Source organism: Aphelocoma coerulescens, chromosome 5, assembly GCF_041296385.1.
Source record: "Aphelocoma coerulescens isolate FSJ_1873_10779 chromosome 5, UR_Acoe_1.0, whole genome shotgun sequence".
Taxonomy (NCBI): domain Eukaryota; kingdom Metazoa; phylum Chordata; class Aves; order Passeriformes; family Corvidae; genus Aphelocoma; species Aphelocoma coerulescens.
Genome location: NC_091019.1, coordinates 51544562 through 51572257, shown reverse-complemented (window position 1 = coordinate 51572257; position 27696 = coordinate 51544562). Strand labels below are relative to the sequence as shown.

The following is a 27696-nucleotide window of genomic DNA, read 5'->3' as shown; positions in this document are numbered from 1 at the left end:
GAAAATAAAGCTGTTCGGTCATGTAAATTAATTCAGTTAGATGCCTTGAAATGTGTGTTTAATGTGCACCTTAGGAGGACTCAAATAATTCTGGCAGCATATCAGGTTACTGGTATTTCTTTAAAACAGTGACCACACATAATCTCATGAGTTCCATTTACAGGAGTCAGAGCCTCTCTGCTATGTGATAACCCAGTATTTGCAACTGGCACTGTGCAGAGATGAACAGAGATGCTTTGTTAGCTCAAAATTTATGAGTCTGTGCTTTTGGCAGAGGGTCTCTCTGCCCTTACAGCTCTGGAGCTTGAAGTAGCTGTGTTACACTGCATGATGACAGGCATGAAATTCTTACTTAGCAGCAGATCTGTGGTGCTATTAAATTTAAAATGAAAAACATCGTAACAGAAAAACTACAGCCTCAGTGGATGGGGAATCCACCAAAGACTGCAAATCAAGAGCTATTAGGGCAACTGCAGTGCAAAACTTCAATGATTAGAAATTTTAATGCTCTCAGACTGTAAAGAACATTTATTTGGGGAAACACACCCTTTTTCCTACTAATCCAGCCCCCACTTTGACTCATATTTGCCTCTTGGGATATTTTAGCACTTCCAGTTATCAAAAACTAGACTCAAGGAGAGACCACCTTGAGACTCACAGAACTTTTCCTTCCTGCAAGGAAATTTCCAAACCAGAACTTCCTGCTGAAAGTTCTGAACCAATCATCTGTGTGTTATCCCTAAATTACCCTACAAACTGGGCACTCTCGTGGCAGGGGCTTTCTCACGTGTCCCTGTAAAGCTTAACTTAACACGGACCCATATTCCAACTGGACATGCAGTTTTCTGAGAACATTGTAAACCATGAAAAAATTCCTTTTTCTCTCCAAAACAGAAGCCTCGTTGTGCTTCTAGCAAAGCGAGGCGCAGCTCCGGCACCGACTTTGCAGGTGTCATGGTCCAGCAATAGCCAAAGAAGAGTTACGGGCAGCCATTGAGAGGTAAGTCTGCCCCAGCGAGTAGCTCTGGTGAGGAGGGAGAGTCCCAGGCGGCCGGGGAAACTCCCCCTCCGCGATAGGGCTCGGTGAGTAAGCGCGGCGGGGGCGCACCTGGCGGGCCGAGCGGGCGGCGGGGCGGCAGTGCCCGGCTGTGAGGGCAGGCGGGGGCCGGGCGGCACGGAAGGAGCGGCAGCAGCGCGGGGAGAGCGGCGGGCGGCAGCCCCGTCCCGGGGCAGCTCCGGCGGGCAGAGGGGCGGCGGCGCCCTCCAGGCAGGTACCGGGCCGGGCAGCGGCAGCGGGGGGCCAGGGCGGCACCGGGGGCCGCGGGCAGGGCAGGTGCGGGCAGCAGGAGCTGCCCCGGCGGAGGCGGCCGGGCGTCTCTGCTTCCTATCGAGCGGCAGGCTTTGGGAAATCTAGGCAGGTAGAAAAGTAGTAACTGTTTTGAAGTACTGGGGCATTAAATCTTCATATAAATTAGGTCCGAGGTTCAGCTGTACTTAGAACAGTTTTTGCTGTGTGAAAATGGCCTTGTAAAATTTAAATGTTCTGTGTGAATTAACAGCTAAGTGTTGTCACAGGCCAGCAATAGCTAATTAGATCATCTTCTTTAGGAACGCTTCAAGTAATTAGAGATATGGTTTAGCCAAAACTCCAAAGGAAGTTGTGAATATAGCCAGACAGTCTCCCTCTGTATGGGATGAAATTAGTATCTGAAAACACATTATATTTACTGAAGTATCCTGCTGTATCCAAGAGCACTGCTAAAGCAGCAGGTATAACTGTAAGTCGTTTCAAGCTGTTCTGTTCACTGTTGTTGAATGCATACCATGAAGCTGGATTCCTGGCTGTTTCACATGACTCTGGTTATTAAACAGCAGTCTGAAATAAATGCCATCTTTAATTAAGCTGGTCTTGCAACTCTCCTTAGATGTGGAAACATGCACAGTGTCTCATGTGATGCATTTCTCTAGATACGAATGAAAAGGTCGGTATTATGACCATTCCTACAATGCACACTTCCAGTCAGTGCTGCTGTAATTGTGCATGAGAAGAACAAGATCTCGGGATGTCCACTGGGCCACAGCTGTCAAGTGCCTTCCCATCTAAACGATCCTGTGAGCACCCACACCTTGGAGCTGGACCCTTGCAGTCCTAACCCTCAGTTTCTGATCTCAGCAGGCTCCGGTTTTTCCCAGTGATACTTGCTGAATGCATTGAGTTTTGCTGCCTTATGTGCCTTTAGTTTTTACAGTGTTGCTTAGTTGGGTGTCCAAGCTGTCCCAGCATCCAGAAGCGAGGTGTACCTTGATAAGTTATTCTTGGAGAGCCCAAGTGTCTTTAGATTACATATCAGGGGATCAGGACTACTTAAAAACCATGCAGGGGAATACATTGCCATGCTTTTTCCCCCCCTGTTCCTGTTCTTTCTAGGTTTTGTGTATAGCTGTTAGACAGATGTGAAGAATTAAGTTCTGAATTTGCATCTTTCATTTCTCAAGAGAGTGCTAGACCCGTAAACCTTTGTGCTGTCTGGGCTGGTGGTCTCTGGCTTCTTACTTAGGAAACTTTCACCTTGCTTTCATTATGTTCATTAGGTGAGCTGTAATCTTACAACTCGGTGGCTAGGGCATGAATCCAGGAGTGGGGAAGTTTAATTTCTAGTCTTTTTTCCAACTGTATGCTAAATATTAAAATACATATTTGCAGAATACATGTGGTTAAGCAATATTTAATTTCAAGAGAATATATTTATTACTAAAGTGTCCCTTGATTCTTGCCAATACTTATAAAATGACACCTACATAAAAATGCTGCACCCAGAGGTTATGCTGGACTCCACAAATGTCACATGAATTCCACTGCCCTCCCCTGCATTTAATTGAGATGATGGATCCCCAGGTGATTCATTCCTCTTTATTCTTATGCTGTGGAAAGAATGAAATGTGGGCAGGATTGTTCAGTCAGTCATGTGTGTAGGCTGTTAATTTACAATGTTGGAAAAAAAGTTTAGGCACTGGTCTCTTTTTCTTTGTCCTAAACCTCAGACTTAGTTGTTTTACTTGTTTGTTTTGTCACTTGTTTAGTATCTGCCGGTTTGCTTTTCACTCAGCCTCCGTTGATCGTCTTCGTGGGTGGGTTAGTTTCAGTTGCAAGTTACTCTAAGTGCACTCCCCAGAATTGGGGCTTGGCTGTGAAATGGGCAGTCCTGCTCTGTCCCCCATTTTCCCCACTGCATTCTGACCCCACCTTGTGCAGTCTACCACAGGGAGAGTTGGAAAACTTTTTTTTTTTTTTTTTTTTTTTTTTTTTTTTTAAGGAAAAAAAAAAGGTTTGTTTATTTTGGTCATTTAATTTTGTATCTAATCAGTGAGCTGGGCCAACTCACTGTGCAGCTGCATGTTTACTGCGCCCTACAGGAATGGCTATTGGCAAGGCAGAGTTGAACAGCCCCTCCAGTAGCAGCCAGCCCTTAAAGCGAGTTTGGGACAGGCAGATGCAGCATGTGTGGTGGGCAGAGCCAGAGGACCTGCCTTATCAGGACAGCCTCAACTAGGAAGTCAGGCTTTGGCTAGCTTAGGCCGTCTGTCTTCATGTCTGTCCTACCTGCTGTGGCTTATACCAGAAGTACACTTTGGTGGAACACTGAAGTTTTTTGCTTGATTAAGATGCTACTTACTTCATTTGGTGAATTTTATGTGATGCATATCCTGACGTATTGCTCCCCTCTCTGGACTCTTGTTTAATTTTATGAAAGAATGGCTTTGTTTACTCTGATTTGTTATCTCCCAAGATACCTTAAATCTGGTAAATATTCTCTCTAATCTAAGTAGGACAACATCCAATCTCTGTCAGCAGAGAACTTAAGATCTCGTCTCTTTAAAGTGAAAGGCAGAGCAAGCTCTGACTTGAAGCAGAACAGTCTCTGAGTTAAGCCATGTTGTCATTCTAGTTAGTAATGCTGCTCAGGCTCCATCAGAAAGATTGCTTATGCAGAGAGAAGTTAGGTTGATAGCCTTTTGCAGCCAGGATGGATCTTCACATCTAAACTGAGAAGCCTTGTGGGAAGAGGTTCAGAACCTGGGTTTTCTTGAGCTTCTCTGTGTTCCATTACATTTTTTTTGATGATCTTAATACATCAAACCATGCAGAATTAGTGAGGATACTTGTCTCAAGCTTAGTATTTGTTTGCCTGTCATTGTAGCTGAAGTTTGCACTAATTCACTGCCAAAAGAAAATTATGTCATCAATCTGATGCTTATCTTTCCTGTAAATTGTACTCTGGTGATTTTGTTTTGAATCTTTGTTTTCCAGTGATCTAATAACCAGACTTAAATGTGAGAAAACAGATAATTAGGTCGCAAATTAAGGCTATTGATGGTCTTGAAGGCTAATGGAGGCCTTGTGGTCACTGCAATGGCCTGAAGAGTGAGTTCTGGAGATGCTCCTTTGGCGATTAAAGCAGCTTTGAAATACAAAAAAAGCAGTCTAGAAGGACCGTGCCCAATGACTGAAACCTCCATGGCACTCCATTAATTTAGCACCTATGCTTTGGAGCCTGGAAGCTGGAGGTGAACTGGTGTGAGGAGCTGCAGCCTGGGCAGGGGGGGCCTGGCTCCCGGCCCAGCTCCCCTGGGCACCACGCTGGGCCCCGGAGCCCCTGCGGCCTCATCCGCAGAGTGTGCTGGGGGTACAGGGATGCACACGTGTAGTGCCTCAGCTTTGGCTGAAGCATGGAGAGCCGAAGGCTGCCTGGCTTTTGTGGGACAGCCTCATCATCAGAGGTGTGGGAGGGCCCCTTCTTCCCACAGGAATGCAACCCCTCTCTCCCACAGAGTTCTCATGCCTCTGGGCATGTGGCTTTGCCCACCCTGCTTGTTGAAGCTGGGTTAGGTGGTTCATGTGGCCAGAGATGGCCCAGCTCTTGACCAGGGCTTGACAGGGGCTGGAGAGGGCAGAGAAATGGTGAGGCTGTGGCAGAATTCTGTTCATGAAGTTCAGGCCTGCAGTCAGTCTGCTGTGCATGTACGTCTTCCAATAAGTAAAGTGCCTGCCATGCAGAGAGGAGGGTTAGTCAGGACAAGGGTTAAAAGTCACTTGAGCAGTTCCTTTGTGGTTAGTGGTCAACTGATACAAAAGCAAGTTGTGTCTCCTGTTTCTGAAAGAAATTCTGTTGTTTAGCACTCCTAAGTGACAACAAAACATTCTCAAGACCAGTTTCATTTTGCAATAGGGGGAAATTCTAAAACTTTTAATTCTGTGTTGGGTTTGTTGGTTTTTTTTCTCCATGATTTACTTTTGCAAAAGGGAATTGTTGGCCTCTAGATTGGGAACTATGTGACTTTCCTGTTCAGGTTCTCTGTCCTCTCAGCAGTGACCAGAGTTGCAAAAAAATTTCTTCCATGAAGCCTTAATAAAACATATCTGCCTAAATTACTCTGGCTTTCATTCTGTTCAGTGGTACACGTACTTCCAGATCTAGTTTCACCAATGTGTGAAATCATGGGCCCAAAATCTCTTCGGAAGAGTGTTGATTTAAACTCAATAAGATTTTAAAAAACTCCATACATTTATGGTGTAGCTATTGTTCACTGTGTTAAACAATTCTGTCCTAAGGGAAAACAGGGAATGGTAGCTTCATGCTGCCAACTTCTGCTCTCAGGACCTCTGCCTTCTCAGAAGGGAGCAGAGCCCCAACACCATGTCCCAGAGTTGTAGCAGCATTTGGCCAGTAATGATTGGAATCTTGGATACTGCCATTAAATTGAGACAGTTTTGATTTCTGCTGTTTTCTCCCAGTGTCTGAGCAAACTCCTTGAAAAATGCCTCTGTTACACAGCGCCTGGTTACCACTCATCTGCCTGGGCAGCTGCCAACAACTCCAGCCAGTACAGCTCTCCAAGAGGCACTGCTGGGGCTGTTAAAGCAGTTCTGGGTCTCTGGTCTGGGTGGATTTAATGCAAAAAGTAATAAATAGTTGTACTTTATAAAGGCAGTATCCTTCTGGACTTTTATTTCCATGTGTGTTTAGGCAGCTTCCTGAGCTCTGTACACATGCCCTGCAGAGCCATACTCCCACTCTGCTTTGGATTTGAATTAATTAAGATCAGTTCCCATTTCCTGTTCTTGATTCATTCATTTAACCTGTTTTCATATATGAAGTGTACTTGAATCACCTTTCCTTTCTTATTCTCAGACATAGTTTTTTAACTTTCATTTTTGTAGCTTACGTTTGCTTCCTCTCACCACTGTGTAACTGGTTTGACAGTGACAGTATGGAGCAGAGCTGCTGAACAGGGAATCCTCACCCACTGGAAACTCCAAAATTGACAGGCTTTTTGTTTTCATCATGAAACAGGATAATAATTATGTGCAAAATAACTATTAAAAAACCGCTTCACCTAAAACAAAGTAACAGATGTGTGTGCGCATGTATATGTAAAGAAATAGTCCATCTTTGCTCTTGTGAAACTATTTTTCCATGCAAAACTGCTTGGGTTTCCTTCTTTTCTCTTCCCCAACCCCAATATACAGGAAGAGCCATTTGCATTAGCTGTCGGGACATTATATGTGTACCCATGTGTTTTCTGTATGGCTCTGTGGTCATGGCAGTGGCTGAGAAGTCCTGAATGCCTTTTAATGCTCTTTTTCAGTGTTGCATTGAGTTGGTTTCCAAGGGCCATCTTTTCAAAACTAGACACATTTAGCCATGTTAGGGAACTCCACAGGCAGATGCTCTTGCCTAAATACCTTCTTCTTGGCTGTCCTGTTGAAAAATGAATCCAGATGTTTCCAGTTTTCTTTGGTATCAGAGCTATAGAAGGACTGCTGACAGTTCTATTTTCGTGGCTTCTTGGCATTAGCGGCAGAAAGAGAAAAAAATTTGATTAAAACCTGACACAGAATACATAAAGAAAGTCTTAAGTTTTAAGTTAGATTATAAAGTAACAATTGGTGATGTGATTTGTTCCTAATCTGCTTAGAGCAAAGGACTTATCTTATGTTGAATTCTTTCCATGTTCTCATCAAAAGCCAAGTTCTTTTAACAGATATTTTAGTCTCTTCAGCTTTCTTTTCTGGTGTCCTGACTTCAACTCTTGCTTTGCTGTTTTCCATCTGAATCCAGAAAGGTCTGCAGTCCAACATAATGGATTTATTCTTTTGTGTTTACTGCCCCAATACATACAATATTGTACATTCTTGTCCAAGTCAGTGAATTTATCTTCAGTTCACAGGAACAGTGTTGTCAGATCAGTAATTGGATGAACTGGTTACTTGCCTAATGCAGCATTAGGAAGAAACATGATACCAACTTTTACAGCCCAGAGCACAGGGGATTCAGCATATTAAAATCCCAAGTTTTAAGCTTTATCATGGGATAGATTTATAATGTTTCTTTCTTAATTCAAATATAAATCTCACACAAGAAAAACTGGATCAGATTTATGGAAATTTTTCTTTTGGCCCTTGTAAATTATATTATTAATGTTTTGTATACTGGGGTAGGATGGGATTAAATCTGTATTTAAGGGCTGCAGGTGCAAGGCTGTCATGCTGAAGCAGAGTCAGGGTGTCCCTGGGGTCCGTGTCAGAAGGACAACTTTGGATCCTGTACTCATGCCAGGGTTTGTTCCCCTTCTCCAAGGGGTGCCTGAAAAGCAGAAGCAGTTGTTCCTGTAGCACAATAGCTCAGGCACACACACCTGCTCAGCTTTATTTTTCTTCGGGGAAGTAGGCAGGAGCAATTAGTTCTTCTTTGTGATGTACTGTGTTGCTCTGTGCCTGGGCTGCATGTGCAGATGTGCTGAAAGCCATTTGGCCTCCTCTAGGCTGGAGCCCTGGGAAGAAGCAGCTGCTGAGCTGAATGAGACCACAGCTAGATTGCACAAGTGATCTTTAGGGTTCAGCTCAGGGCCTGCATGAGGAGAGACATACATTAGATCATACTTGTCTGGGCAGAGAAGCTGGAGGGAGGAGGGAAAGCTGGAGTGGGACATGGCATGTTCTCTCAGAACGGCATGTGGGAAGATGTGGTTGCTCCAGGAGAAGTTTCTGCCCTGGTACAGTTAGAGCTAGACCTCATTGGCAGGAGAACATGCAGAGCAGCTCTTGGGCTCACAGTGAGTTCTGCTGTTACTGCTATGAGAACACCCAAGCTAAGAACTGGTCTCTGAGGTGCTTTCCTTTCCCTCAAAAGAAGCTTGCTGAAGTTAAATAATATTTTTGTATAGTTGTCACATCCTGACTGACAGCAGTGACATATTAAGCACTCCTGCTGATTACAAGAGTTTAAACTTTACCTGCAACTGTTACCTGTAGGAGAGCCCAGCAAACAGTATCTTACCTGAATGCTATGGCAGTCACCAAAGGGAGTGCGGAGATGCTGTCTGCAGGCTCCTACCTTCCTCCTTCACTTGCTCAAAATACAGTCAGAAAAATGCAGAGCCAGGGGTGGACTGGTAACAATTTGGAATGTCAATACAATGCTCTGAGAGCAAGAGCAGTCTTGCCCTTTCAAGTGTTAATTAATGAAATATTTTCTCACCTTAGATTATCCTGTGATATTGTTGAGTCTGAGGTGGATAGTTCCTGGAGATAAAGTATTGGTAGTGAAGGAATAGCTATTGGAGTATTTTCTGAAATAAAAACATGTCTTTCTGCTGAAGTTGCTTAGTGTAGTGCAAGCGTAACTGGTTGAAATTCAGTGGTGTCAGAAGCTGAGGGGAGTGGGACAAGGGCTCATAATGGGTTTTCTGGACTTCTAAAGAAAAATTCTGCTTTGGCAAACTGTAAGTGAATGAGAGGAGGTTGCAGCACAGGACTATGACAGTTCAGACCTATGATCTATTCCATTCAGTTTCCTGTTTCTGTGATCAGTGAGAGGATCCCGTAAAACTTCCCCTGGTGGGCTGCTGTGTCATCATTTACCAGCCATGGGAAGGTGCTTCCTGTGCCCAGGCAGTTGGTGGTTTGTTTGCATCATGGAGTGTGACTTTACCATCTATTTCTGTTACCCGATTCAACTGCATAACTGCTTAAACAACGCTGGGAGCCTCTGTGTCCCAGGAAGGCTGTGCAGTGGTCTGTCATAAAATCCCCTTCAGCTAAACTAGGTTAACAATGAATGGTCTTCTCTTCAGCTTTAAATATGTAATTGCACTCTTCATTTGCTGTACTGGGAGAGTTTTGCATTTCTTCACTATGTTTCTGTTGAACTGTTTGTAAGATATCTCTCACAGGACTGCCTTTCTGGTTGTATGCTTCAAAAGCCTTCTCATAACTTCTCTTTTTCTGTTGTGTTATTTCAGCATCTTCTTTGTGATCCACTGCTTTCGGGGTGAAATCCCTTTTTCTTTCCAGTAATAAAAAAAGAGAAAATTAAAATAATGTGAGGCTTTCTTGGAAGGCAGAAGAAGGGCAATAATATCTAAATGCAAATTTCCAGAGTTTTCATGCTCTTCCAAGAGTTGTGGCTCTAAGCAGAGGAGGGTGTATGTACACACACCCCCACCCACAAGTTACTGCAGATATCACTGTTGTGGGGTTCTTCCAGAAACAGATATAGAAAGGAGCTTCTTATCCCGCACCTGGTAGGTGTGTGTTGGCATGACATTTTTTGTTTCCTTTTTTTAATTCCTGCAGACAACCTGCTACTGCTGAAGTTTATAATGAATGGGAACAAAAGCTGTGTCCTCTCTTTCCACATGCTCAGATCCACTTGACGTACCTGTCTTTCCTGTGTGGGCAGTACAAGTCAGACCTGCCTACAGTCCCCCCCCAAAAAAGTTGGGTTTTTTTTAACCATGGGTTTTATGTCTTTGGTGAGTTTATGTAGGTACGTGTGCTCTCCTTGCTGCTATAGTAGCAAAGTACCTGGCAGCAAATGTCTCAAAACCATTTAGCTGTTTTACTAGTGTTGGCCAGTTTTGAGATGCGGTGGTCACCAGCCATCCCTCTTCAGCTGAAGAGCTGTGCTGAGAGGGGTGCACAGCTCCCAAATGCTCTCCCCCAGAAGCAAAACCACAAAACAGCTGGCTGTGGAAGTTAAGCCTTCGGCAGCATCTGCACCATCAAAAGATAATCCATCTGACCTGCACCAGCTTTTGCTGCACTGGGCTTCTGTTAAACATCTGGAGACCTGAGCTGGTGCTGTTCTGCTCTCTGAAGGATTTATATGACTGAGATTGACTGCATCTTCTGGATCCAAAAGGCAGAAAGTCATAGGGTGGCATAAGAGGTGGCATAAGAGGTATCATAAATGGGGTGTTTGGCTGAGGTGTGAACTAGCAAGCTTGAGCTCGCTTTCTCCAGAGTGCAGATCCTCAGATGTTGCGAAGTGTCCTGGCTCTGCTGGGGCTCCTGGAGTTGTAGACGCTTATGTCATTCGAAGATCTGGCCCAAATGCTTTATAACAACTGATGCTCCCTATTTCCGGATATTTTGTTTTACACATCCTGCTGTGTGAGAACTTACTGTTACTAGAATTTTGCTGTGGTATGTTTCTAAAATGCAGATCTGAGAATGTGTTATATATGTTTATGACTGGCAATAAATCTCAAAATGTTTGAAGCCACTGGTTTAGCCGGCTTTCCCTGTTTGAGAACAGCTATTTCACCTTTGTTTCTATTGTGTGGTTATAAAGGTGTTACCTGTTCAACTCCTATGGAGCAGTGCTGTGACTAAATGCAGTAAAATGCATTGGCAGCCTGCAGTCTTGTTGCAAAACACACCCTTTCCTCGTAAGGCAGTAAAGACCTGACATTTCTTTTCAGACTACTTTCAGCTTTTAACATTTAACATTGCGATCATCCGTTTTCTATCATGTTCTTTTTATTTAATGAGTTGTTGAAAATATTTACTTTCTTCTCCAAACATCTCTGTCTTGAAATGGTTCTGGAGGCATCTGGAACTAAAGTCTTTGATACTCTGTTTATCTGATTTTAGCTCAGTCAAAATTTCTATCAGAGGAATCTGGAAATCATTAAGAGAATTTATGTTTTCCATCTAAACCCATTAAAATAATAGTGATTATAATTCTCTAGGCTCAGTGTATGTGTGTGGTTAGGTTTTAAACTGTCATTTCCAGGATGTTCTAATAAGGTTGGCTCTCTTTTTGCCTTAGTGTGGAAGTCCTTTGGCTGAGTTACATTTGCTTATCTTACTTTGGCTTTATACTGGGAAGAGAGAAATGAAATGGCTTACTGAATTTGGTGAAAAACACCAAGAAAGAGAGAATTTGACACAAGAGTGACAAGATCTGTGTTCAGTTCCCTCTTTTGCAAACTGATTTCTCTATCTCTGTTTTTTGTCTGAAAATGAGGGATAATTCTCTTTCCCCCCATCCTTTTGTCAGTTTAGAATCTCAGAAATGGAGGATGTTCTTGTTATGTGCATATTGCCTAACAAAAACTGACCCCAAAAAGTAGAGATAGTGTCAAGGAGTCTTAACTTCTTGTTAAAATGGATGACATTGCTGGGAAGTCAGTATTTCTTTGTGATTTGGTGGTGCACCTAACGAATGTCTCTATAGTTCTGGTTTATTTTATGAATATAGTCCCAGATAAATTCATGTTAGTACAACCATTTAACAACTGTTAAATTATATACTGAGGATTTTTGGGTAGCCAGCACCAGCAAAAGGATCTGGCATGTGGGATAAGTTTAACCTTTGATAGAAATGGCAGCTTCTGTCAAGATCATGAAATACTTGCTTAGTTTTGTACAATGTTTTTCTTCTTTTTCAGTTAATAAAATATACAACAGAACCTGCTAAATTTCTTTCTCTCCCACGTGGTTAAGAGAAAACTTTTGCATGCAGTGAAAGTTGTATAAATAACTGTAGGCAGCTTGGAAAGTACAGATACAAGAAAATATATTAACTGGGAGTCAAGCCATCTAATTTACTGCCAGGATTGCTCAAAAAAAACAAACAAACAAACAATATTTACCACTGTAGCTTAATTAAGTGAATTTAAACTTTTAAAAGTAATTGAGGCCATCCACGTTGGTATTCCATGAACAAAGCAAAGTGCTCTAAGCAGAACAGGGGAGCACTGTGTCCACATGGCCTGTCTCTCAGCAAATGCTGTCATTTTTTTAATAATGTGGCTGTGGTGTAAGTCTAGGGACCCAAGGGCAAGTTTTGTCACTGAAACCATTACATTGCTAAGCTTAAAGAAAAGGTAAACAGTATTCTAGTCTCTTACTCATGGAACTTTCTTCTCAAACTCATATAATTAAGCTAAAACTGAAATGGAGGCTCTAAGATATGTGTCTATATACTTTGGCACTCACTATTGATATTGCCTTGCCTATTGCTGAAGAACAATCTGTAATCCTTACTCTTTTTTACAGTAGGCAGTGATGAATAGCATTATATTTGTCTTCAGATAGAAGAACAATGTATGAACATTTGCATACTGATAAATGGGGAAGAAAGATAATGGTTAAAGAGTATCACAGCTGACTTGGCATTACTGTGAAAAACGTGGTCTTTTTTAATGATAGAAGAACAGAAGGTGTAGAACTGCATTATTACTGTTTCCCTCATTACCCATATGAAGCCCTTTCTTTCTAGGTAAGGCACTCACCCCCTGTGAAGGAAAGGCAGCTGCTTGTGACAGATGATTTCCATTTGTTTATTTGCTCACATTAATGGTTCCAGCTAAACAATTCACTACCATGAACTGAATTTTCTCTGATGCAGAAAAACAAATTTTTCCACTTTATGTAGCTAGAAAGTACGGCAGTACTAACATTTTGGTTTCTTCACCAGCAGTAGCGAATAAATTCAATCTGGACATTTTGAGATAAAAGTCTGTTTTGCCTGTGCAAACTGCCACTGAGGCTTAGATACCATTGTTGCAAAGCTTAGAGCAAACAGAGCAGCTGTTTCAGTCCAGTTTAAACATGGTGAACAAGAGTGAAGCATATTAACTCCAGCTGTGTACTGATAACAGCTGGGAAGGAAAATCACTGCAAGGAAACCCAAAGTAAATTAGCAGCCTTAGCTATCGTGAGTGTGCCTCCAAGGGAGGAGCAGCAGTGAAAATCTGATCCTTAGAACCATGGAGAATTTAATGAGAAATTCCCATGCCTCCTTTTGTGCTTCTGTAAAAATGCAGAGCAGGTTCTGGAGCTGGTGGCATTGCCTCTGAAGATTTTTGATGCAGATCTCATGTTGTACTTTCACTCATGGGCAATTTTAAGATGAAGGCAAGTACTGAGAGGGATTCTGCACAGAGTAATGGTGTCTGAGTTAGGTGAAGTGTCCCTGGTGTAGTATCTCCACTTGACATCTGCAGAATTTTGAGGAGCTTTTAATGAAAGAAAGATTTGGGGGACATTATAGCTATTTCCATAGAATTTGTATGTTTCTCTAGCTGTCTTTTAATATACAAAGAAAATTACAGCACTGTTCAAGCTGCAGGTGGGAATGGTCTCTTTGTTGGAGCATAGATGCTTTCAGAAATTTCTTGCATTTGAAATAACTAATAACAAACATGTCCATTTGTCATTTTTTGGTAAAATTGCATATTTTCTCTGTGCTTTGCCCCCTATCCTACTTGTTGTCTTCCCCGTCCCTTCAACCTATGTTCATGTTCTGTTTGGTGTCTTCTAACCTTCATGGAGTTGGAACTGTGTCCTGGTTATGTTCTACCTTATGTACTTTAAGCGGATGTAAAAGGACTAGACTTAGCTAAAGTTTTGGACAGGAGGCAACACAGCTGTCTGTGTCCCTCTGAAAAGAGAACATAAGGATATGAATAAAGACATTTAAATGAGGCCAGTTAGCATTGTCATAAAGTTCTTAAAATGTTAACCAGCTGTTAGAGACTTGTTCTCATTCTTTTGTAGATTACATGCCTCTTATTTTGTTGAAAGTCAGCATGCTCTATTTCTGTGTGCACAGCAAACAATAATATAATAAACCAGGTCTTGAGTTTCATGTGTGTACAATTATGAGAAAGCAGTTGTTTCTCAAAGAAGGCAGTTTTGGCATCATTCATAAAGCCTGTTTTTAAGTTAAAAGTATGGAGTATGTCGAGTGAAAAATGTAAACACATATAGATGTATGTGAAAATAGTAGGGGGAGGAAAGAGGATAGGAGAAACATGATCAAGGGAAACAATTAAAAACACATCTTGCAAATGACTTGACAATATCATGTCAAAGCAGCTGTAAAGCTGAGCAAACTCTAAAGCCCAGTGGCACACACAAGTATGAGGAGAATTTTAGGGTTTCCAAAAGACAGGGATCTGTCTGAGTGGATCACTGAAAGTATTTGAATGCCATATGTTAAAATTATCTCTTTCCTTGTGCTTTTATATAAAAATGATCAGTCTCAGTGAGAGAAATTTGATGGCTCTGATACTTTTATGACTGAAGTAACTTTCTAACTGATCCTGAGACTGTGTCCAAAAAGCAATTGCATTATTAAATAGCTGATAATACTGCATTCTGATTTCAGTTACTCCCATCTACTGTGGTTTGTTTTATTGTGTTTTTCAGGTATGATAGCTGCACTGGATCACTGATTGAGGTCCCCTCTAAATTATAACACTGACAACAATGGCAACAGAATGTATAAAAACCTGCTGTAAATGGTGTTTCTGCCTGAACAAGGAAAGTAAGTGAGTTCTGACATAATGAGGATTTAGGAAAAGTTTTGCTGTTTTCTTAGATTTCCCATTAATAAAGTGACCATGTTAACCCTGATAAACTTGATTTCTCTTACAACATCCAAAATTCTTTCCATACCTCCACTTGGAGATTGAATGCATGCTTGTTAGTGTTATGAATTGGAACTGAGAAATAATACTTCTCTGAAGTCTGCTCTTTGCAGTCTAGAATGCTGTCCAAAAAAGCCAGCTTTTTTACCCAAGGCTGTGTAAAGGTCTTATATCTTTCAAACTCTCAGAAATTGAACGCAGGGGTTTTTTTCTTTTTTTTTTTCTTTTTTTCTTCTTTTCTTTTTTTTTTCTGTGGATATTTTAAACTCTGTCAGGATTTTCTTTGGTGTCTTATTTGTTCAAAGAACTCTTCTATGATACAAGTGTAGCTCTTGTGAAAATTCACTTAAGAGGAAGGTAGCTATAAATATAGAAGCTTGGGCAACAAAGAGTTTGGATCAGGACAGGTGTCAGGAGGATGAGTATCTTTTCCTGGTGCTAGTCCTGAATGCTGTAAAACTGAATGCTAGCAGCTGTTAAGTAATGTATCAAGCAGAGATATTATTAAAAAAAAGAGATCTGTTCATAGTATTGTTCAAAAATTAATGCACATGTGTACTGTCTGTTTTTCTTGCTCTTTATTTTTAGCAGTTTCCATGGTGCAGGAATCTGAAGCAGTAGCTGCCAGCAAGCCAACTATTGTAGAGAAGCCTCCATTGTCTTCTGTGTCAGTGAAGCGTCAAGTTGGCTGTTCAGAGGATTATTTGCTTTCTAAACTGCCCCTGGATGGTCAGGAGGTACCATTTGTGGTCCCTCCATTCAAACTGGCTTATGTACAGCCGAAGAACCTTCCTAGTATCTCACATACTGGAGGGATTAAAGGTAAAATGCAGACAGTATTGCTGAAATAGTTGTTTATCTTCTGCTACTCCTTGAAAGTTGTCGAGTATTTCTACTGAAAACATATGTTTGCAGAACTTTTCTAGAAACCTGGTCTTGTTTCAAAGAATCATAGATTATGCTGAGTTGGAAGGGACACACAGGGATCATCACGTCCAACTCCTGGCCCTGCAAAGGACACCCCAAGAGTCACCATGTGCTTGAGAGCATTGTCCAAACACTTTTTGAACTCTGTCAGGCTGCTGCTGTGACCACTTCCCTGGGGAGCCTGGGAAGCTTGTTTCTTTTCTCTCTGGACACACAGAGAAGTTTTGGGAACTGTGTCATCCCACTGTGAATCTCTGTGATGCTGCATGAATAAAACTGAATGGGAGGATTGCACACCAGTGCTCATACTCAAAAATAATGGAAGACACTTAAAGGAAATGGAATCTTTAGAAAGAATTTATTGGAGACAAGGAAAGACCTAACTTATCCCCAGCTTCCAGATCATTCAAGTAAAAGGAGGAGGGTGTTCTGGTTTTCATGGTTAATATTCTGGTATGTTTTAACATACTAACACATCTTGCTTTTCAAATTTTGCCAATAGATGGCTTGTGCTACTACTTGGCTGAATTTTTTGTCCCTACTATTTCCTGCTCTTTTTGCTGCTTTTTGGAGGCCAGGGGGCACAGATCCCCTGATATGAGGTTTCATATGATACTATTAATTTTTTGCTTTACAGCAGTCTTGTGCTTCAACCTCTGTTACTGCCATACTCAAACTGCCAAAATGAGGTATGTGCAATTTAGACACAGTAGCATTTTAAAAGAATAGGATCCTGTCCCACTAACATGAGTTACAGAGCGTATGCTATTGTTAGGCTCTTAGTCGTGCCAGGAGATGCATACAATTTGGTAAGGGAAAATTTTGGCACAGGGACATACCTTAACAGTTGTTTCCTCTAGAATTGCTTTGCCTCAAGGACATGATAAGCTGGTAGTACATTGTTAGTCCCATGTGACTGTATTTCCTTTCTGAAGGTGAAAACCCTAATAACTGAAAGAAGTCAACCATATGTTGCATAATAACTAATGCAGTACTACCTAACTAACTTTTTTGCCTTTGTGTGGTTTTATTCCCACCCTTCCCTCTTCTCACTAGGTCCCTGCTGTTGCATCTTTCCTGCTCCCGCAGGCCTATTACCAGACTTCCTCCCACCTACTGTTGCACGTACCACTGGCACCATAGCCAAGCTAAGCAGCCTAGCAGAGCTGTTCAGTACAGATGGGCCATTCTGTGCCCCAACTTCTAGTGGGCTTTATTTGGGATGTCTCACCAGCCATTAACAGCAACTGAAGAGCTGGAGGTGGAACATGTGATGCCCCCTCATCTCTCAGCCTCACCCCTCCACTTGCCTGCTATTTCAGGAGCTAGTTCTTGTAAATCCATAGTTGGATATGCTATGGAAAAGCGGGACATGCTCCTGATAATCCCCTTCCTTACTGGGTCTAGGTTTAGGCTCTGCCTTATCTCTTGTTTTATCTTGTCCTCAAGATACTGTACCAAGAAGTTCAAGATACTGTACAGAGAAGTTCATCAAGGACTCTGAGGCATGGATGTTCTCCAGAGAGAAGGAAGATGTGTCTAACAGCCTTTAGATTAATGTTTTCCTTGTTCATGCTGTTAACAGTCAGTGACTTGTCTACACTGAGAATTCTGCTTCCTGATCATTTCTGAGGGACCTGGTATACAGACTGGCCCTTAGGGTACAAGCTGATAGGCAGGATGACCTAACTCTTCATAATTGTCTCTCTTGAGCAAATATTTTAAATGTTTGAACAGATATTTGAAAAGTGACTCTTACATCAAGTAGGAAACTTTAATTTCTCTTTCCAAATATAAATGCTGATTTTTTTAAGTACAGCTTTTTAAGCTGCATTAGTTGTGTTTAAAAATGCAGTGTTTACTTTTTAGGGAGATTTACTAAGTACAGTGAAGTGTGCTGTCGTTCTTTCTTCACATTAGCCAAAGCACCAGCATACTCAAAAAATGTCTTTAGAATACTTTTTTCTTAGACTGTTGTTAAATATCTGTAGAAGTCCAAGTTCTGCTCTCAGTTCCTCACCATTTTCTGTGCACATCTGGCCATTTTCCTTTAGTGAAACAGGACATGCTCAGTGTAAGCTCTTGGCAACCCTTCTGAAAGCAATTAAGTTCTGGCAGCTTTTCTCTTCAGTGCTCACTGCAGTGTGTCTCATGCTCTCACAGAAGTAAGCTAGCAGGAAGAAGTGTGCTCCTGGTCTGGAACACTGGATTTTCCGTCATCTGCTGTGTAGCAATTCTTTGTGGCCTGACTTTTAGTGTTCATCCTGATTTTCATCATGCTCAAGCCCATTGCACTTGAGTTCTTGCTTTATCACTGCCCGTGTTCCGCCTCAGTGTTTTATTTTTTTACTTTACTACTAGCACATGCAGGAGAGGACTCTTGAGCAGTGATATTTTGCCTCTTATGGTGCAACACACTTGCAGAACTGAAGGCCCTTTTCTGCGGGGTAAAGAACTTTTTAAGAGATAGGTTGAAGTCCAGGGAGGTGAAATGAAGGAAGCAAGTATCAGAGTTTGGCAGAATCCAGGTCACCCCATTCTCTAATGCGCTGTTACACATGGCTCCTTTTCACGCCAGGCAGTAAAGAACACTACAGCAGTGAGTGTTCTTCACCATTTTGCTGACCAAGACATACATGTTTTTTCTGAAATGACTATGGGCTGAGTAAAGGGCTGGGATTCAAAAGCATTCTCAGATATGTCTACTTATGCCTCAGCCAACAATTCAAGTAATGTTGGACCAGTGACTTTACCATGGACAGACTTCCCATGGAAAGCAGATAAGGAGACGGCAGTCACAAGCTGCATTATCTTTCTTTATGAGATCTTCCTCAGGGTCTGGGGATCTGTTAGTTCAGTAAGAATATGCTGGGGGTGGGGAACTAAATAAATTGGAGGTTTTCTGTACACATGGTGCTACTTTTCCTGTTAACTTCTGTCTTGCTGTCCGTCTTTGGAGCCTTCTGTATTTAACTACTTGGGCTTTTATTGCAAAACCCCAAGAGAGGGTATACATAGTTTTTTACTATGCATAGTAATTCCAGTGTTTGCTCACACACTGTGGAAACCTGACATAACGTGAATGTGTGTTTTCTTTTTCTTTTTTTTCCCTTTACCCAAAGTAGATAATATTGAAATATTTTGTCCTTTGCCCTGAAGGCACTCTGCCTGCCTTAGGAAGTCAGGCAGCATGTGTTATGTCTGGAACTCTTGCATTTGATGTTTACTTGTGCTCCACAGAGTCAGGCAGAGCCCCGCTTGGTGAGCGGAAGGCAGAACTGCACGGCGTGTACCAGTGGCCCAGCTATGACGTGTACAACCCCTTCTATCTGGAGCATCGGGTTTCACCAGACCTCATCAGGCGCTTCCAAGCAAAATCAGATAGTAGGAAATTATATGGGTCAGGTGAGAAGGCCCTCACCCTTGCTTTTCTGTCTTACTCCCTTTTTCAGGGTTCATAGGTAAGCGGAATAAAAGCCATTAGTCTACAGGAGACTTGTTTGGTTATTGCAGTTCCCAAGCTGGTCTGTGTGCAAGACACTTCTTGGTTGGTGAATCAATCTGCAGAGCCAGCTCTGCTTAATTTTCAGCTGCACTGTTACTTTCTGTCTTTTGGGGGCTTAACAAGGCTTGCATGCATCACACAAAGGTAGACAAATTGGCAAAACGAGATACCATAGCTGCCTCCAATCCAAACCAGGATGCAGTACTGGAGATTTCAGCTACCAGTAAGAGTGAGGGAGATGGAAAAAGGAAGCCAGGCAGTATGCTGAGTAGGAGGTGTGCCTGAGGAGTACATATATGGGGAGAGGAACAAGCACCAAAAAACATTCAGAAGCAGATGACAAGCACAGGTGCAAAATGGGGCATGATGCTATATGCCAGATTTTTTTGTAGTTCGCTTTTGAAGCTGCAGCAATGTCCCCACTTCTGTGTGTAAGAATGAGGGAGGGCTGTGAGATAGTAAAAGTTTAGATAGAAGGTGTTTGGCTATCTAGGTAAATACTGTCCTCTGTGCTGTTCGTTGGTGTATGTATCCTATAAAGAACGCTGTTCAGACTGAAGTAGATGAGTAGTTGTTGCTTGTGATTGCTATGGCAAATGCATTCAGAAAACTCAAAACACTCCAAGAAATGTACACCCTCTCCATGAAATCGGAAGCTGGCAACAGCTCGCGTTTTTAAAGATGTTTTATTTAGAATGGCATATCGTGCTTATTTTCAGCTGGGGAAAAATGTCTCAGTCTGTGTCCTGTTTTAAAATAATTCTGAATCACCACAGAGACTACATGAAAAGACTATTCTGTATCTTTTTTTAAGAGAACAAAAAAGCACATAGAATTTCAGCAGCCTTTGACACATGTGGTTTTACTAGGCTTTGTAAGCACCTGTGGTGGGAGCCAAATGGGTTTTATTAAACTGTCTTGAACATCTTCCCTTCAGCTCATCATCTCTTTTTCCATTTCTCTTCAAACTAAGTAAACACTTTACTAGTTTTGTCTTAGTAAGTGTAAACACAAGAAAGGTTATTCTAATGTGTCTAGAGTACAGTTCTAAAATGCCTTTTTCCTCCAGAGTTTTTTGACAGCTGTTTCAGAACTTAGAATTTCATGTGCATGTATAGACTATTAAAGCAAAACTCAGCCTAGTTTGTTGCAGTGAGTGCTATGATATTTTTCATGTGTGTGGGTTTAGAACTACGGAATGTGTTTATTTGGAAGATACGAAATTAAAGTCTTGAATTGTAATGTGAAGCTCCTTCTCTTCATCTTTAAAAAAAAACTCTACACAAACAGAAAAATAAATTCATAAATGTTTTTCTGAAATTCTAATTATTATTGGTCAACAACATATTTTTATGGTTAAAACCTTTCTGCTCTTTTATCAACAACTTCCCACATAAAAATTGACTTTTTTTTCCATTAAAAATTTAATTTTTTGAAAAAGCCTCTCTTCCTCCCTGTCCCATCCCCATGTTCCTGGAAAATGTTACTAGAAACAGCAGATCATACTGTCTTTAAACCATTTTGGTCATTTGTAACCTGTAGGCTTGAGCAGATATTTTCCAATAGTTCGTGAAAGTTGTTCTTAGCTGAGTTTTCTTTCTAGCAATTAAGCTAACATGATTTTTATTGTTCTCTTTGTCTTATTAGTTAGTGATTTAAGACCCAGTGCTTTGCCTGGATCACTTGATGTAAGCCGTTCGATGTTTGATCTCAGGAGCCCACCTCACCGATTCATGAAGGTGAGTTCCCTTGTCACCAAGATTATGCTGAAAACTCAGCTTACTCCGTGTATCTGTTCCCGTTGCATTGTGTTTGCAAAGTAAATACTGGAGGGCATTGCACTGTGCACTGAGAGGACTAAAGGGAAAAGTTCAACATCTTGACCAACTCGAAGAGGCTTTTTCCTGGTGTCTCCTCTGAAATTTGTTGTTCTGGCCCAGCAGGGCTGTTGAGAAACCCAAGTAGGCTGTTAGGCAGGACAGGAGAGACAGCATGTCATGGTTCATCATCTTGTGGTTTCTCCCATCAGCTGAAAAGTGGAACACTGGAAGTTTCCATTGACACAAAACACTGTGTTTATTTATTTCTTCTTTAATAGTCATGTCTTACATAGCAATAAAGTTGTGTATATTCCATGAGCAAAAAAATCTCTGCTGGTCAAATGGGTCCTCTAATGCATCAAAATAGTAATTGCATGCTGCTGGATCAAGAAACTAGCAGGGAATGAGGCAATTATTTGAAATTCAGTATTTCATTTTCATCATATGTTGTCTGATGGTATAGTTTCTGGGTTTTGCATCTGTTGCTCTGAATTTAGTGACTCTTTTTTTCCTGTCCCCAGAGATATGATTCAGTTTCCAGTGTACCTAGCAGTACCTCTTCCAGGAAGGATTCACAAGGCAGTAACAGGAGTCTGGGTAATGTTTTGTTTGTTTACCTTGTAATGAAATATTTCCCTTTGCACATGAAACATTAAGCTGCTTCTACTCTACTGTTGATGTTTTTGTTTGGAGTTTGGTTTTTTGGGGATTTTTTTTGAGATGAATCTGACTAGCAGGTCAGCTGGAGATGACTTGGCAATTTGAAATTAAGAGTTTTGGGCTTGCACTGTCGTGTTGTCTGGAGATTGAGCAAATGAGACTTTGAGAAGTTCTCATGCTTTTGAGAAATTCATACCTCAATTTACTATGCAAGTGAACTAAGAAATTACAGACACTGTGTTAGGATAGGATGCAGCACTAGGTCCCAGGTCTAGTCCTTTTTCGTGTATCAGTATTTTTCTCTGTGAAGTGCCTGAAATCCAATACCCATATTACAGTGGTAATTAGACAAGAATATTGCATACAAACCCAGTATCCTTATTTATGAAAGACTGCTGAAGGAGTGGAGCTACTGCAAAATAAACCCTCAAAAATTAATCAAGTCCCCACAAAAGTCACCCTGCTAGAAGTCAGTTTGACCCAGTCTCCTCAAAAAGAAGACTGAGGCAATGACCTGGTTCCAGTCATGACAGAGAAATGCTGGGTACTAAATGGCTCTTCTGACTTGGAGACAGCATAATAATAAAATGTGTAGTAGACAGGAATTGAAGTTTGAGAAAGATAAAGAGGAGGCCAATTTATAAACTTAACAGTGAAAGAGATTAAGGGAAGTGATAGGATATAAATGTGTTCTGGGTGTCTCAGGAACATGCCTTTTTTCTTTCTAAAAGTTGTTTGAGTATAACACAAGTTAATAAATTCAGTTGAGATAACCCAGACACATGGTGTGATTCTTGGCGTAGTCTCCTGTGCAGGGCCAGAAGCTGGACTTCTATGATCCTTAAGGGTCCCTTCCAACTCAGGATATTCTATGATTACATGATTCTATTCTATGAAATGTGAAGGCTTTTAGCTATGCAGAAGGTCAGGGTACTGGACTTGGTGGATATTTTGTCCTTAAAATGAAGGTGTTAAAATATTTCAAACTTATTTTGGGAGAAGTTTGCAAAGATAAGCAGCCCACCTACTAGTGAGTTCCCTTATTTCTGGAATGAACTTTTAAGATACTGCATTACTTCTAAAAATATTAATTGGCTTTCTTCCATAGATACTATTACATTATCAGGTGATGAACGAGACTTTGGAAGACTGAATGTGAAGTTGTGTTATGTTTCATCTGTAGAACAGATTTGGATCACAGTTTTACATGTAAGCAAATATAAATAAGTTGGTTACTTATTCAAATGACTATTCTACTATGCTAATTGGTAATTGTCATAAAATTTGTCTCTCTGTTACTTTAATGAATACTTTAAAAAAAAAATTACTTGTGTTAATATAAACAAAGTTCAGTCAAATGTAATACTAGGCTTCAAAGCATCTTCCTCTCCTTTAATTTTTTTTTCTGTTGCAATCTCTGTTCTGCTGCAGTCAGTAAGAAGAAGTAGTAGATATCTCCTTATATTACTATACATATGTTAATATGCACTCTGGTTGTGAAGAGAGGAACTGTTCAGCACAGACTAGAGAGCTGAGCTGGTCATAGGCGTGTCCTGCTGTGGACGTTTTCCTGTGGAAATCTGAAGGCAGTAAATGGGATCAACTGTGGAGGCAGCAATTAAGTGGCTTCTGTGATTCTATGACTTTAACAGTTCCTTCAGGGCAGAGCCCTAACACAACTTTGAGGACACCTAGCTTCTTGTGGCTTTTTTGTCAGCAAATGTGATACGGTTATGCTGGTTGTTTTATATACTTCCTAGAACTGTGAATAACTTTCAGCCAATGGAACTTTAAGTAGACCCTATAACTACATCAAATGGTAAAAGTCTTGCATTGTCTAAACGGACTGTTTTCAATGTTGCAGTGCAAAGACCTGAGCTGGCCTTCTAGCTGTGGGGAAAATCCTCCTATCTGTGTCAAGGGAATTCTCACACTGCCCAAGCCAGTGCATTTCAAATCTTCTGCCAAGGAGGGCTGCAGTGTAAGTAGAGGCATGAAAAACACTGAGAAATACTTTTCCCCAAAAAAACTGAATGTGACATGTAAATGGATTTTTAAAATGGGCCAAACATCCACTCCTATGCCATATTTGCCTTGGTAGCTGCCCAGGTGTGTTGTACTTCCCCCAACTTCTCAAAATCCTATTAAAAGCCTTATTTCACTTCCTACTCCTGTATCCTCTCTTGCATTGTACTCTTGCCCTCCTTCTCTCACAAGCTGGCAGGATAGATATGCTCATAGGGGACTGAACCATGAGCTGCTGGCCTCAGCACCTCCGTGGTGGGGGACCAGAGGAAGACGGGGCATACCTGTAGGTACACACTCATCCAGGGAAGGTAGCTGATGTACTGCCTCTGATTTGTCAGGAGACAATATTCACACTTTGGTCACTACAGAAAATAGTAAAAATTGGTCACATGGGACAAGATTCCAGACAGTGGCGGTAAAGGAATTTTAAGGGGGTAGAAGGTAAAGCAACATAAATCTCCCATAATATGAACCAAAGGTGAAAGAAAATAAAATTAGCTGGAGAGACTGTAGCAAAAGGCTAGAGAATCTGTTATGACAATGTGTGTGTGCTGTTGTAAAGCTCCAGAAGAGATGGCCACAACTCATTATGGTAATGAAAAATAATCCAAAACTTGACCCCTGTCAGGGTGTGACAATGAGGGGGTGAATGTGTGTGGACTTTGCCCTATAAAAGCACACTTGTCCATGGCAACCTAAAATGGTAGTCGGAGCAGTGGCAATAGAACCAGGATGCCTTGGTTTCTCGGTTTTGGGCTCAGTGGGATTCTCTTAAAATAATGATGTTACTCCTCTGTTTTTCTTTCTAGGATATTGAATTTATGGAAACTTTTGTTTTTGCTATTAAACTGCAAAGCCTGCAGGCTGTCAGATTGGTATTTAAAATCCAGACACAGACTCCCAGGAAAAAAACTATTGGAGAATGTTCCTTGGCACTGCGGGAGCTGAGCTCACAGGAGTCGAGTCATTGGCTGGATATATCTCCTCCTTCCAAAGCACCTGTAAGTGCCAATACTGTGGAAGTATGTTCTTATCTCACCTAGAAAGAGTTGCTGGAAATGAAAGTAAAATAATTCAGGAGTAAAAACTAGAGGGGTTCTTTTTTTTATTCCGTTTACCCTACTTCCTTGGAGAAAGGCATTTTGATGGGGAAAAAATGCAGACTTTTGAACTCTGCACAAAACTGTTCTGGTCATAAACTGCAGATGTTTCTAGGAAAAGAGCTGGAGCAAGCTCTTCCACACCATGGCTCACAGCTTGAGGGAGGGGCATTCTGGGGAAATGTTCAGCAAAGAACACCGGGTAATTGTCTTTTCTGACCAAAAAAGCATCAGAAGATCCTTAGGACTCACAGCAAGAGCTCAGAGCAAATGGAATCTGCTTTTTTTATGGAAGAAAAGTGCTAAGATCTCCAGTGGCCTCAAACTGCAAAGACAGCCATATATTTAATGTTCAGATTGCATGCTGTGAAGTAATAATTCAGACAGTTCATTTCCATTAATGTAATAAGAAGCAGGTGGTTCTCACAGTGGGATTTCCTTTCCCCCTACCCTCACTTTGTTTATTTCTTTTATAGATTGTGTCTAGACATTTGTATTTTCAGCAAATTAAACTTGAATTAGCAATTCAAAAGCAAATTTTATTTAAGTGTGTCTGAGTAATATGAATGATACTCTTGATTTCTAACATAAGTTACACTTGACATTTTTTAGTTCTAATGTGAAAAACCATATTGCTTCAAAAGCAGTCAGATAAAGTGACAGAGGAAGGTGGTTTATAAAGCATTTCATCTCAGTGTAAATTTCTGAATCATCTCATAGTTCCTCAGTCTGTGTTGGCTTTCCTCACCATTATATCCAAGAGCCCTCCAGATACTCTGGGATTCATCCCCTACAACCCCTGTGAGGCAGCAAACTGCCTCTCTGCCAATAGAAAACCAAAGCTCAGAGTCGACACAGAAGTTTTGTGGCTGAGCTACAAAGAGAATTTGGGTCTCTTTGATGAACTGGAGCCTGACTTTTCTTTATCTGACCTGTTGCTCTCTTGCTTAGTGCATTTTGGTTCATTGAAGTGCATTAAAACTTGAAGGCAATAAAGACTAGCAGAGTCCATTTAAATGAAGGCTGTCAGGAAAGGTGGGTCTCCATTGGCTGTTTCCTGCTGCTCTTACAGTGTTCTGAGGACATTAGAGTCTGACAGGAGAGCAATGAGGATGACTCAGTGCAACTTTGCCCCTGGCAAAAATTCTAAAAATCCCCCCCAAGAATCAGACTGGAGATCTCGATACATATACTATGTGTGTGTGCCTGTAAAACATGAGTACTTTCATAACACAGGAAACTACACAGTATGCAGTCGCCCTAAGCAATCATGACATTAAGTGACAGTATCTATGGAAAACATTGCTTATATCTCCATATTGCAAAATTCAAAAGGGTGGGAGGGGGAACTCTGAAGGTTTTTGTGTGAGTGGAGCATACACGGTCTCTCGCTTCCACACCCAGTTTAGTAAAGTTGCAATGGCACGTCTGGTTTCCCCTGTGAGTATCTGCTCTTACCACTGCAGAACCTGTACCAGGTGAAAACCAAGGACTAGTTTCTTTGCCCAGTATCCCTGGCCACAGCCCATGAGGGCCATATGTGCACCACACATAAGCAGCTCATCAGTGGAGCACATGTACTGCATCTATGACAAGTGCAAGATGCACTTACTGTGCATCTGCAGGTTCTGTATACAACACATGCTTACATTTCTCTCCAGGAAATCCCAGACAGAAATGTGGAAGCCCAACATATGACAAAATTCCTGTGTTTCCTGAGTTTATAAGCAACTTAATCCAGATGTTATGGCAACATTCTTCTGCTTGTAGGTGTGCCGTCCAGAACTTCAAATAGGAACTTGTTTTCAAGCAATAAACAGGAGGATACAGTTACAGATTCTTGAAGCACAAAACCTTCCTGTTTCATCTACGCCACTGTCATCAAGTAAGTTACATCAGCTGTTTCATGCCTCCTGTCTAAAAGCATTTGTAACAGGTAAATTGCTGCGCAAATGGGTTGGCAATTCATAACATTCCTTACAAGCCTCAGACTAACATATTGTGTGGTAGATTTCCATTGCCAAGGCTTGTTTCCCCAGATGTCTTACTTGATTATATTTTGTTTGGTTTGAAGATATGTGTTTATGTATTTTGGAAGATTTTTATCCTAGTATTAATCCTGACATACAAGAGCATTAGCTTGCACTTGCTGTTTGGATACTGTGTTAATCAGTTCAACATTACTGAACATACTCTGTGTGACTAGTCAGGAAAGCTATTGTACAGTTCTTTTGGCCAGACTTTTGAGAAATTGATGCAATTTGAACCATACATATGGATCTTGTTGGTTCCCTTTTGGGTGTGTTGTGAGTAATCCTTTGTGTGCTATGCCTTTTTCCTTCCCTGTTGTGCTAGATTTCTTTGTGAAAATCGGAATGTTTAGTACAGAGGGGATCATCTATAAGAAGAAGACTCGCCTTCTGAAGTCCACTAATGGCCAAGTGAAGTGGGGAGAAATGATGGTTTTTCCAGTTAGCCAAGCAGAACAAGGAATTAGCTTTCTAATCAAGCTCTACAGCAGAAGCTCGATGAGAAGAAAACACTTCTTAGGACAGGTTGGTTTCTGCTAAATAGCCTGATATCCTTTACTTAAAATCTAGTTCCATAGGTTTCTTGGTATGAATTTTAAAATACTTTAAATGAGGCAACATAAAATAGTAAATTCTACTAAACTCTTCTGGATGTAATCCAAGCAGGAATGGTACTGAGCTCTTAAACATGCACCAGCATCAGAATGGGAGTTGACATTTGATTTTTCTTTCAAAAAGAAATCCTAATGTCAGTTTTGTGTGGAGTATTACTATGTGACAGATTCCTTCCAAGAGAAATAGGATCTCCTCTTTGCCTTTAGCTTTCTAAAGCTAAAGAAAACAAACGTAGCACCCACAGGAGCTCCATAACCTACAGTGTCCTGTACAGCAAGGGGGTG

At 41.3% G+C, this 27696-nt stretch overlaps 1 protein-coding gene across 5 annotated transcripts in view; it reads left to right on the top strand.

Annotated features, from left to right (window-relative positions):
• The first annotated feature begins 653 nt into the window (after nt 1-653).
• Nucleotides 654-27696, top strand: part of TC2N (tandem C2 domains, nuclear) — a 32648-nt gene continuing 5605 nt past the window's right edge. The window contains exons 1-11 of one of the 5 annotated variants that reach the window (XM_069018107.1): nt 654-1000; nt 14507-14624; nt 15319-15549; nt 18895-19059; nt 20807-20898; nt 21501-21576; nt 22748-22848; nt 23504-23620; nt 24477-24668; nt 26538-26652; nt 27123-27322. In XM_069018107.1, the coding sequence (XP_068874208.1) occupies nt 14567-14624; nt 15319-15549; nt 18895-19059; nt 20807-20898; nt 21501-21576; nt 22748-22848; nt 23504-23620; nt 24477-24668; nt 26538-26652; nt 27123-27322 (1347 nt within the window). In that variant the 5' untranslated portion in view covers nt 654-1000; nt 14507-14566. Of the gene's footprint in view, nt 1001-1039; nt 1084-1131; nt 1272-14506; nt 14625-15315; nt 15550-18894; nt 19060-20806; nt 20899-21500; nt 21577-22747; nt 22849-23503; nt 23621-24476; nt 24669-26537; nt 26653-27122; nt 27323-27696 lie in introns of those variants that run through there. The other 4 variants (XM_069018103.1, XM_069018106.1, XM_069018105.1 and 1 more) reach the window with 4 other exon arrangements.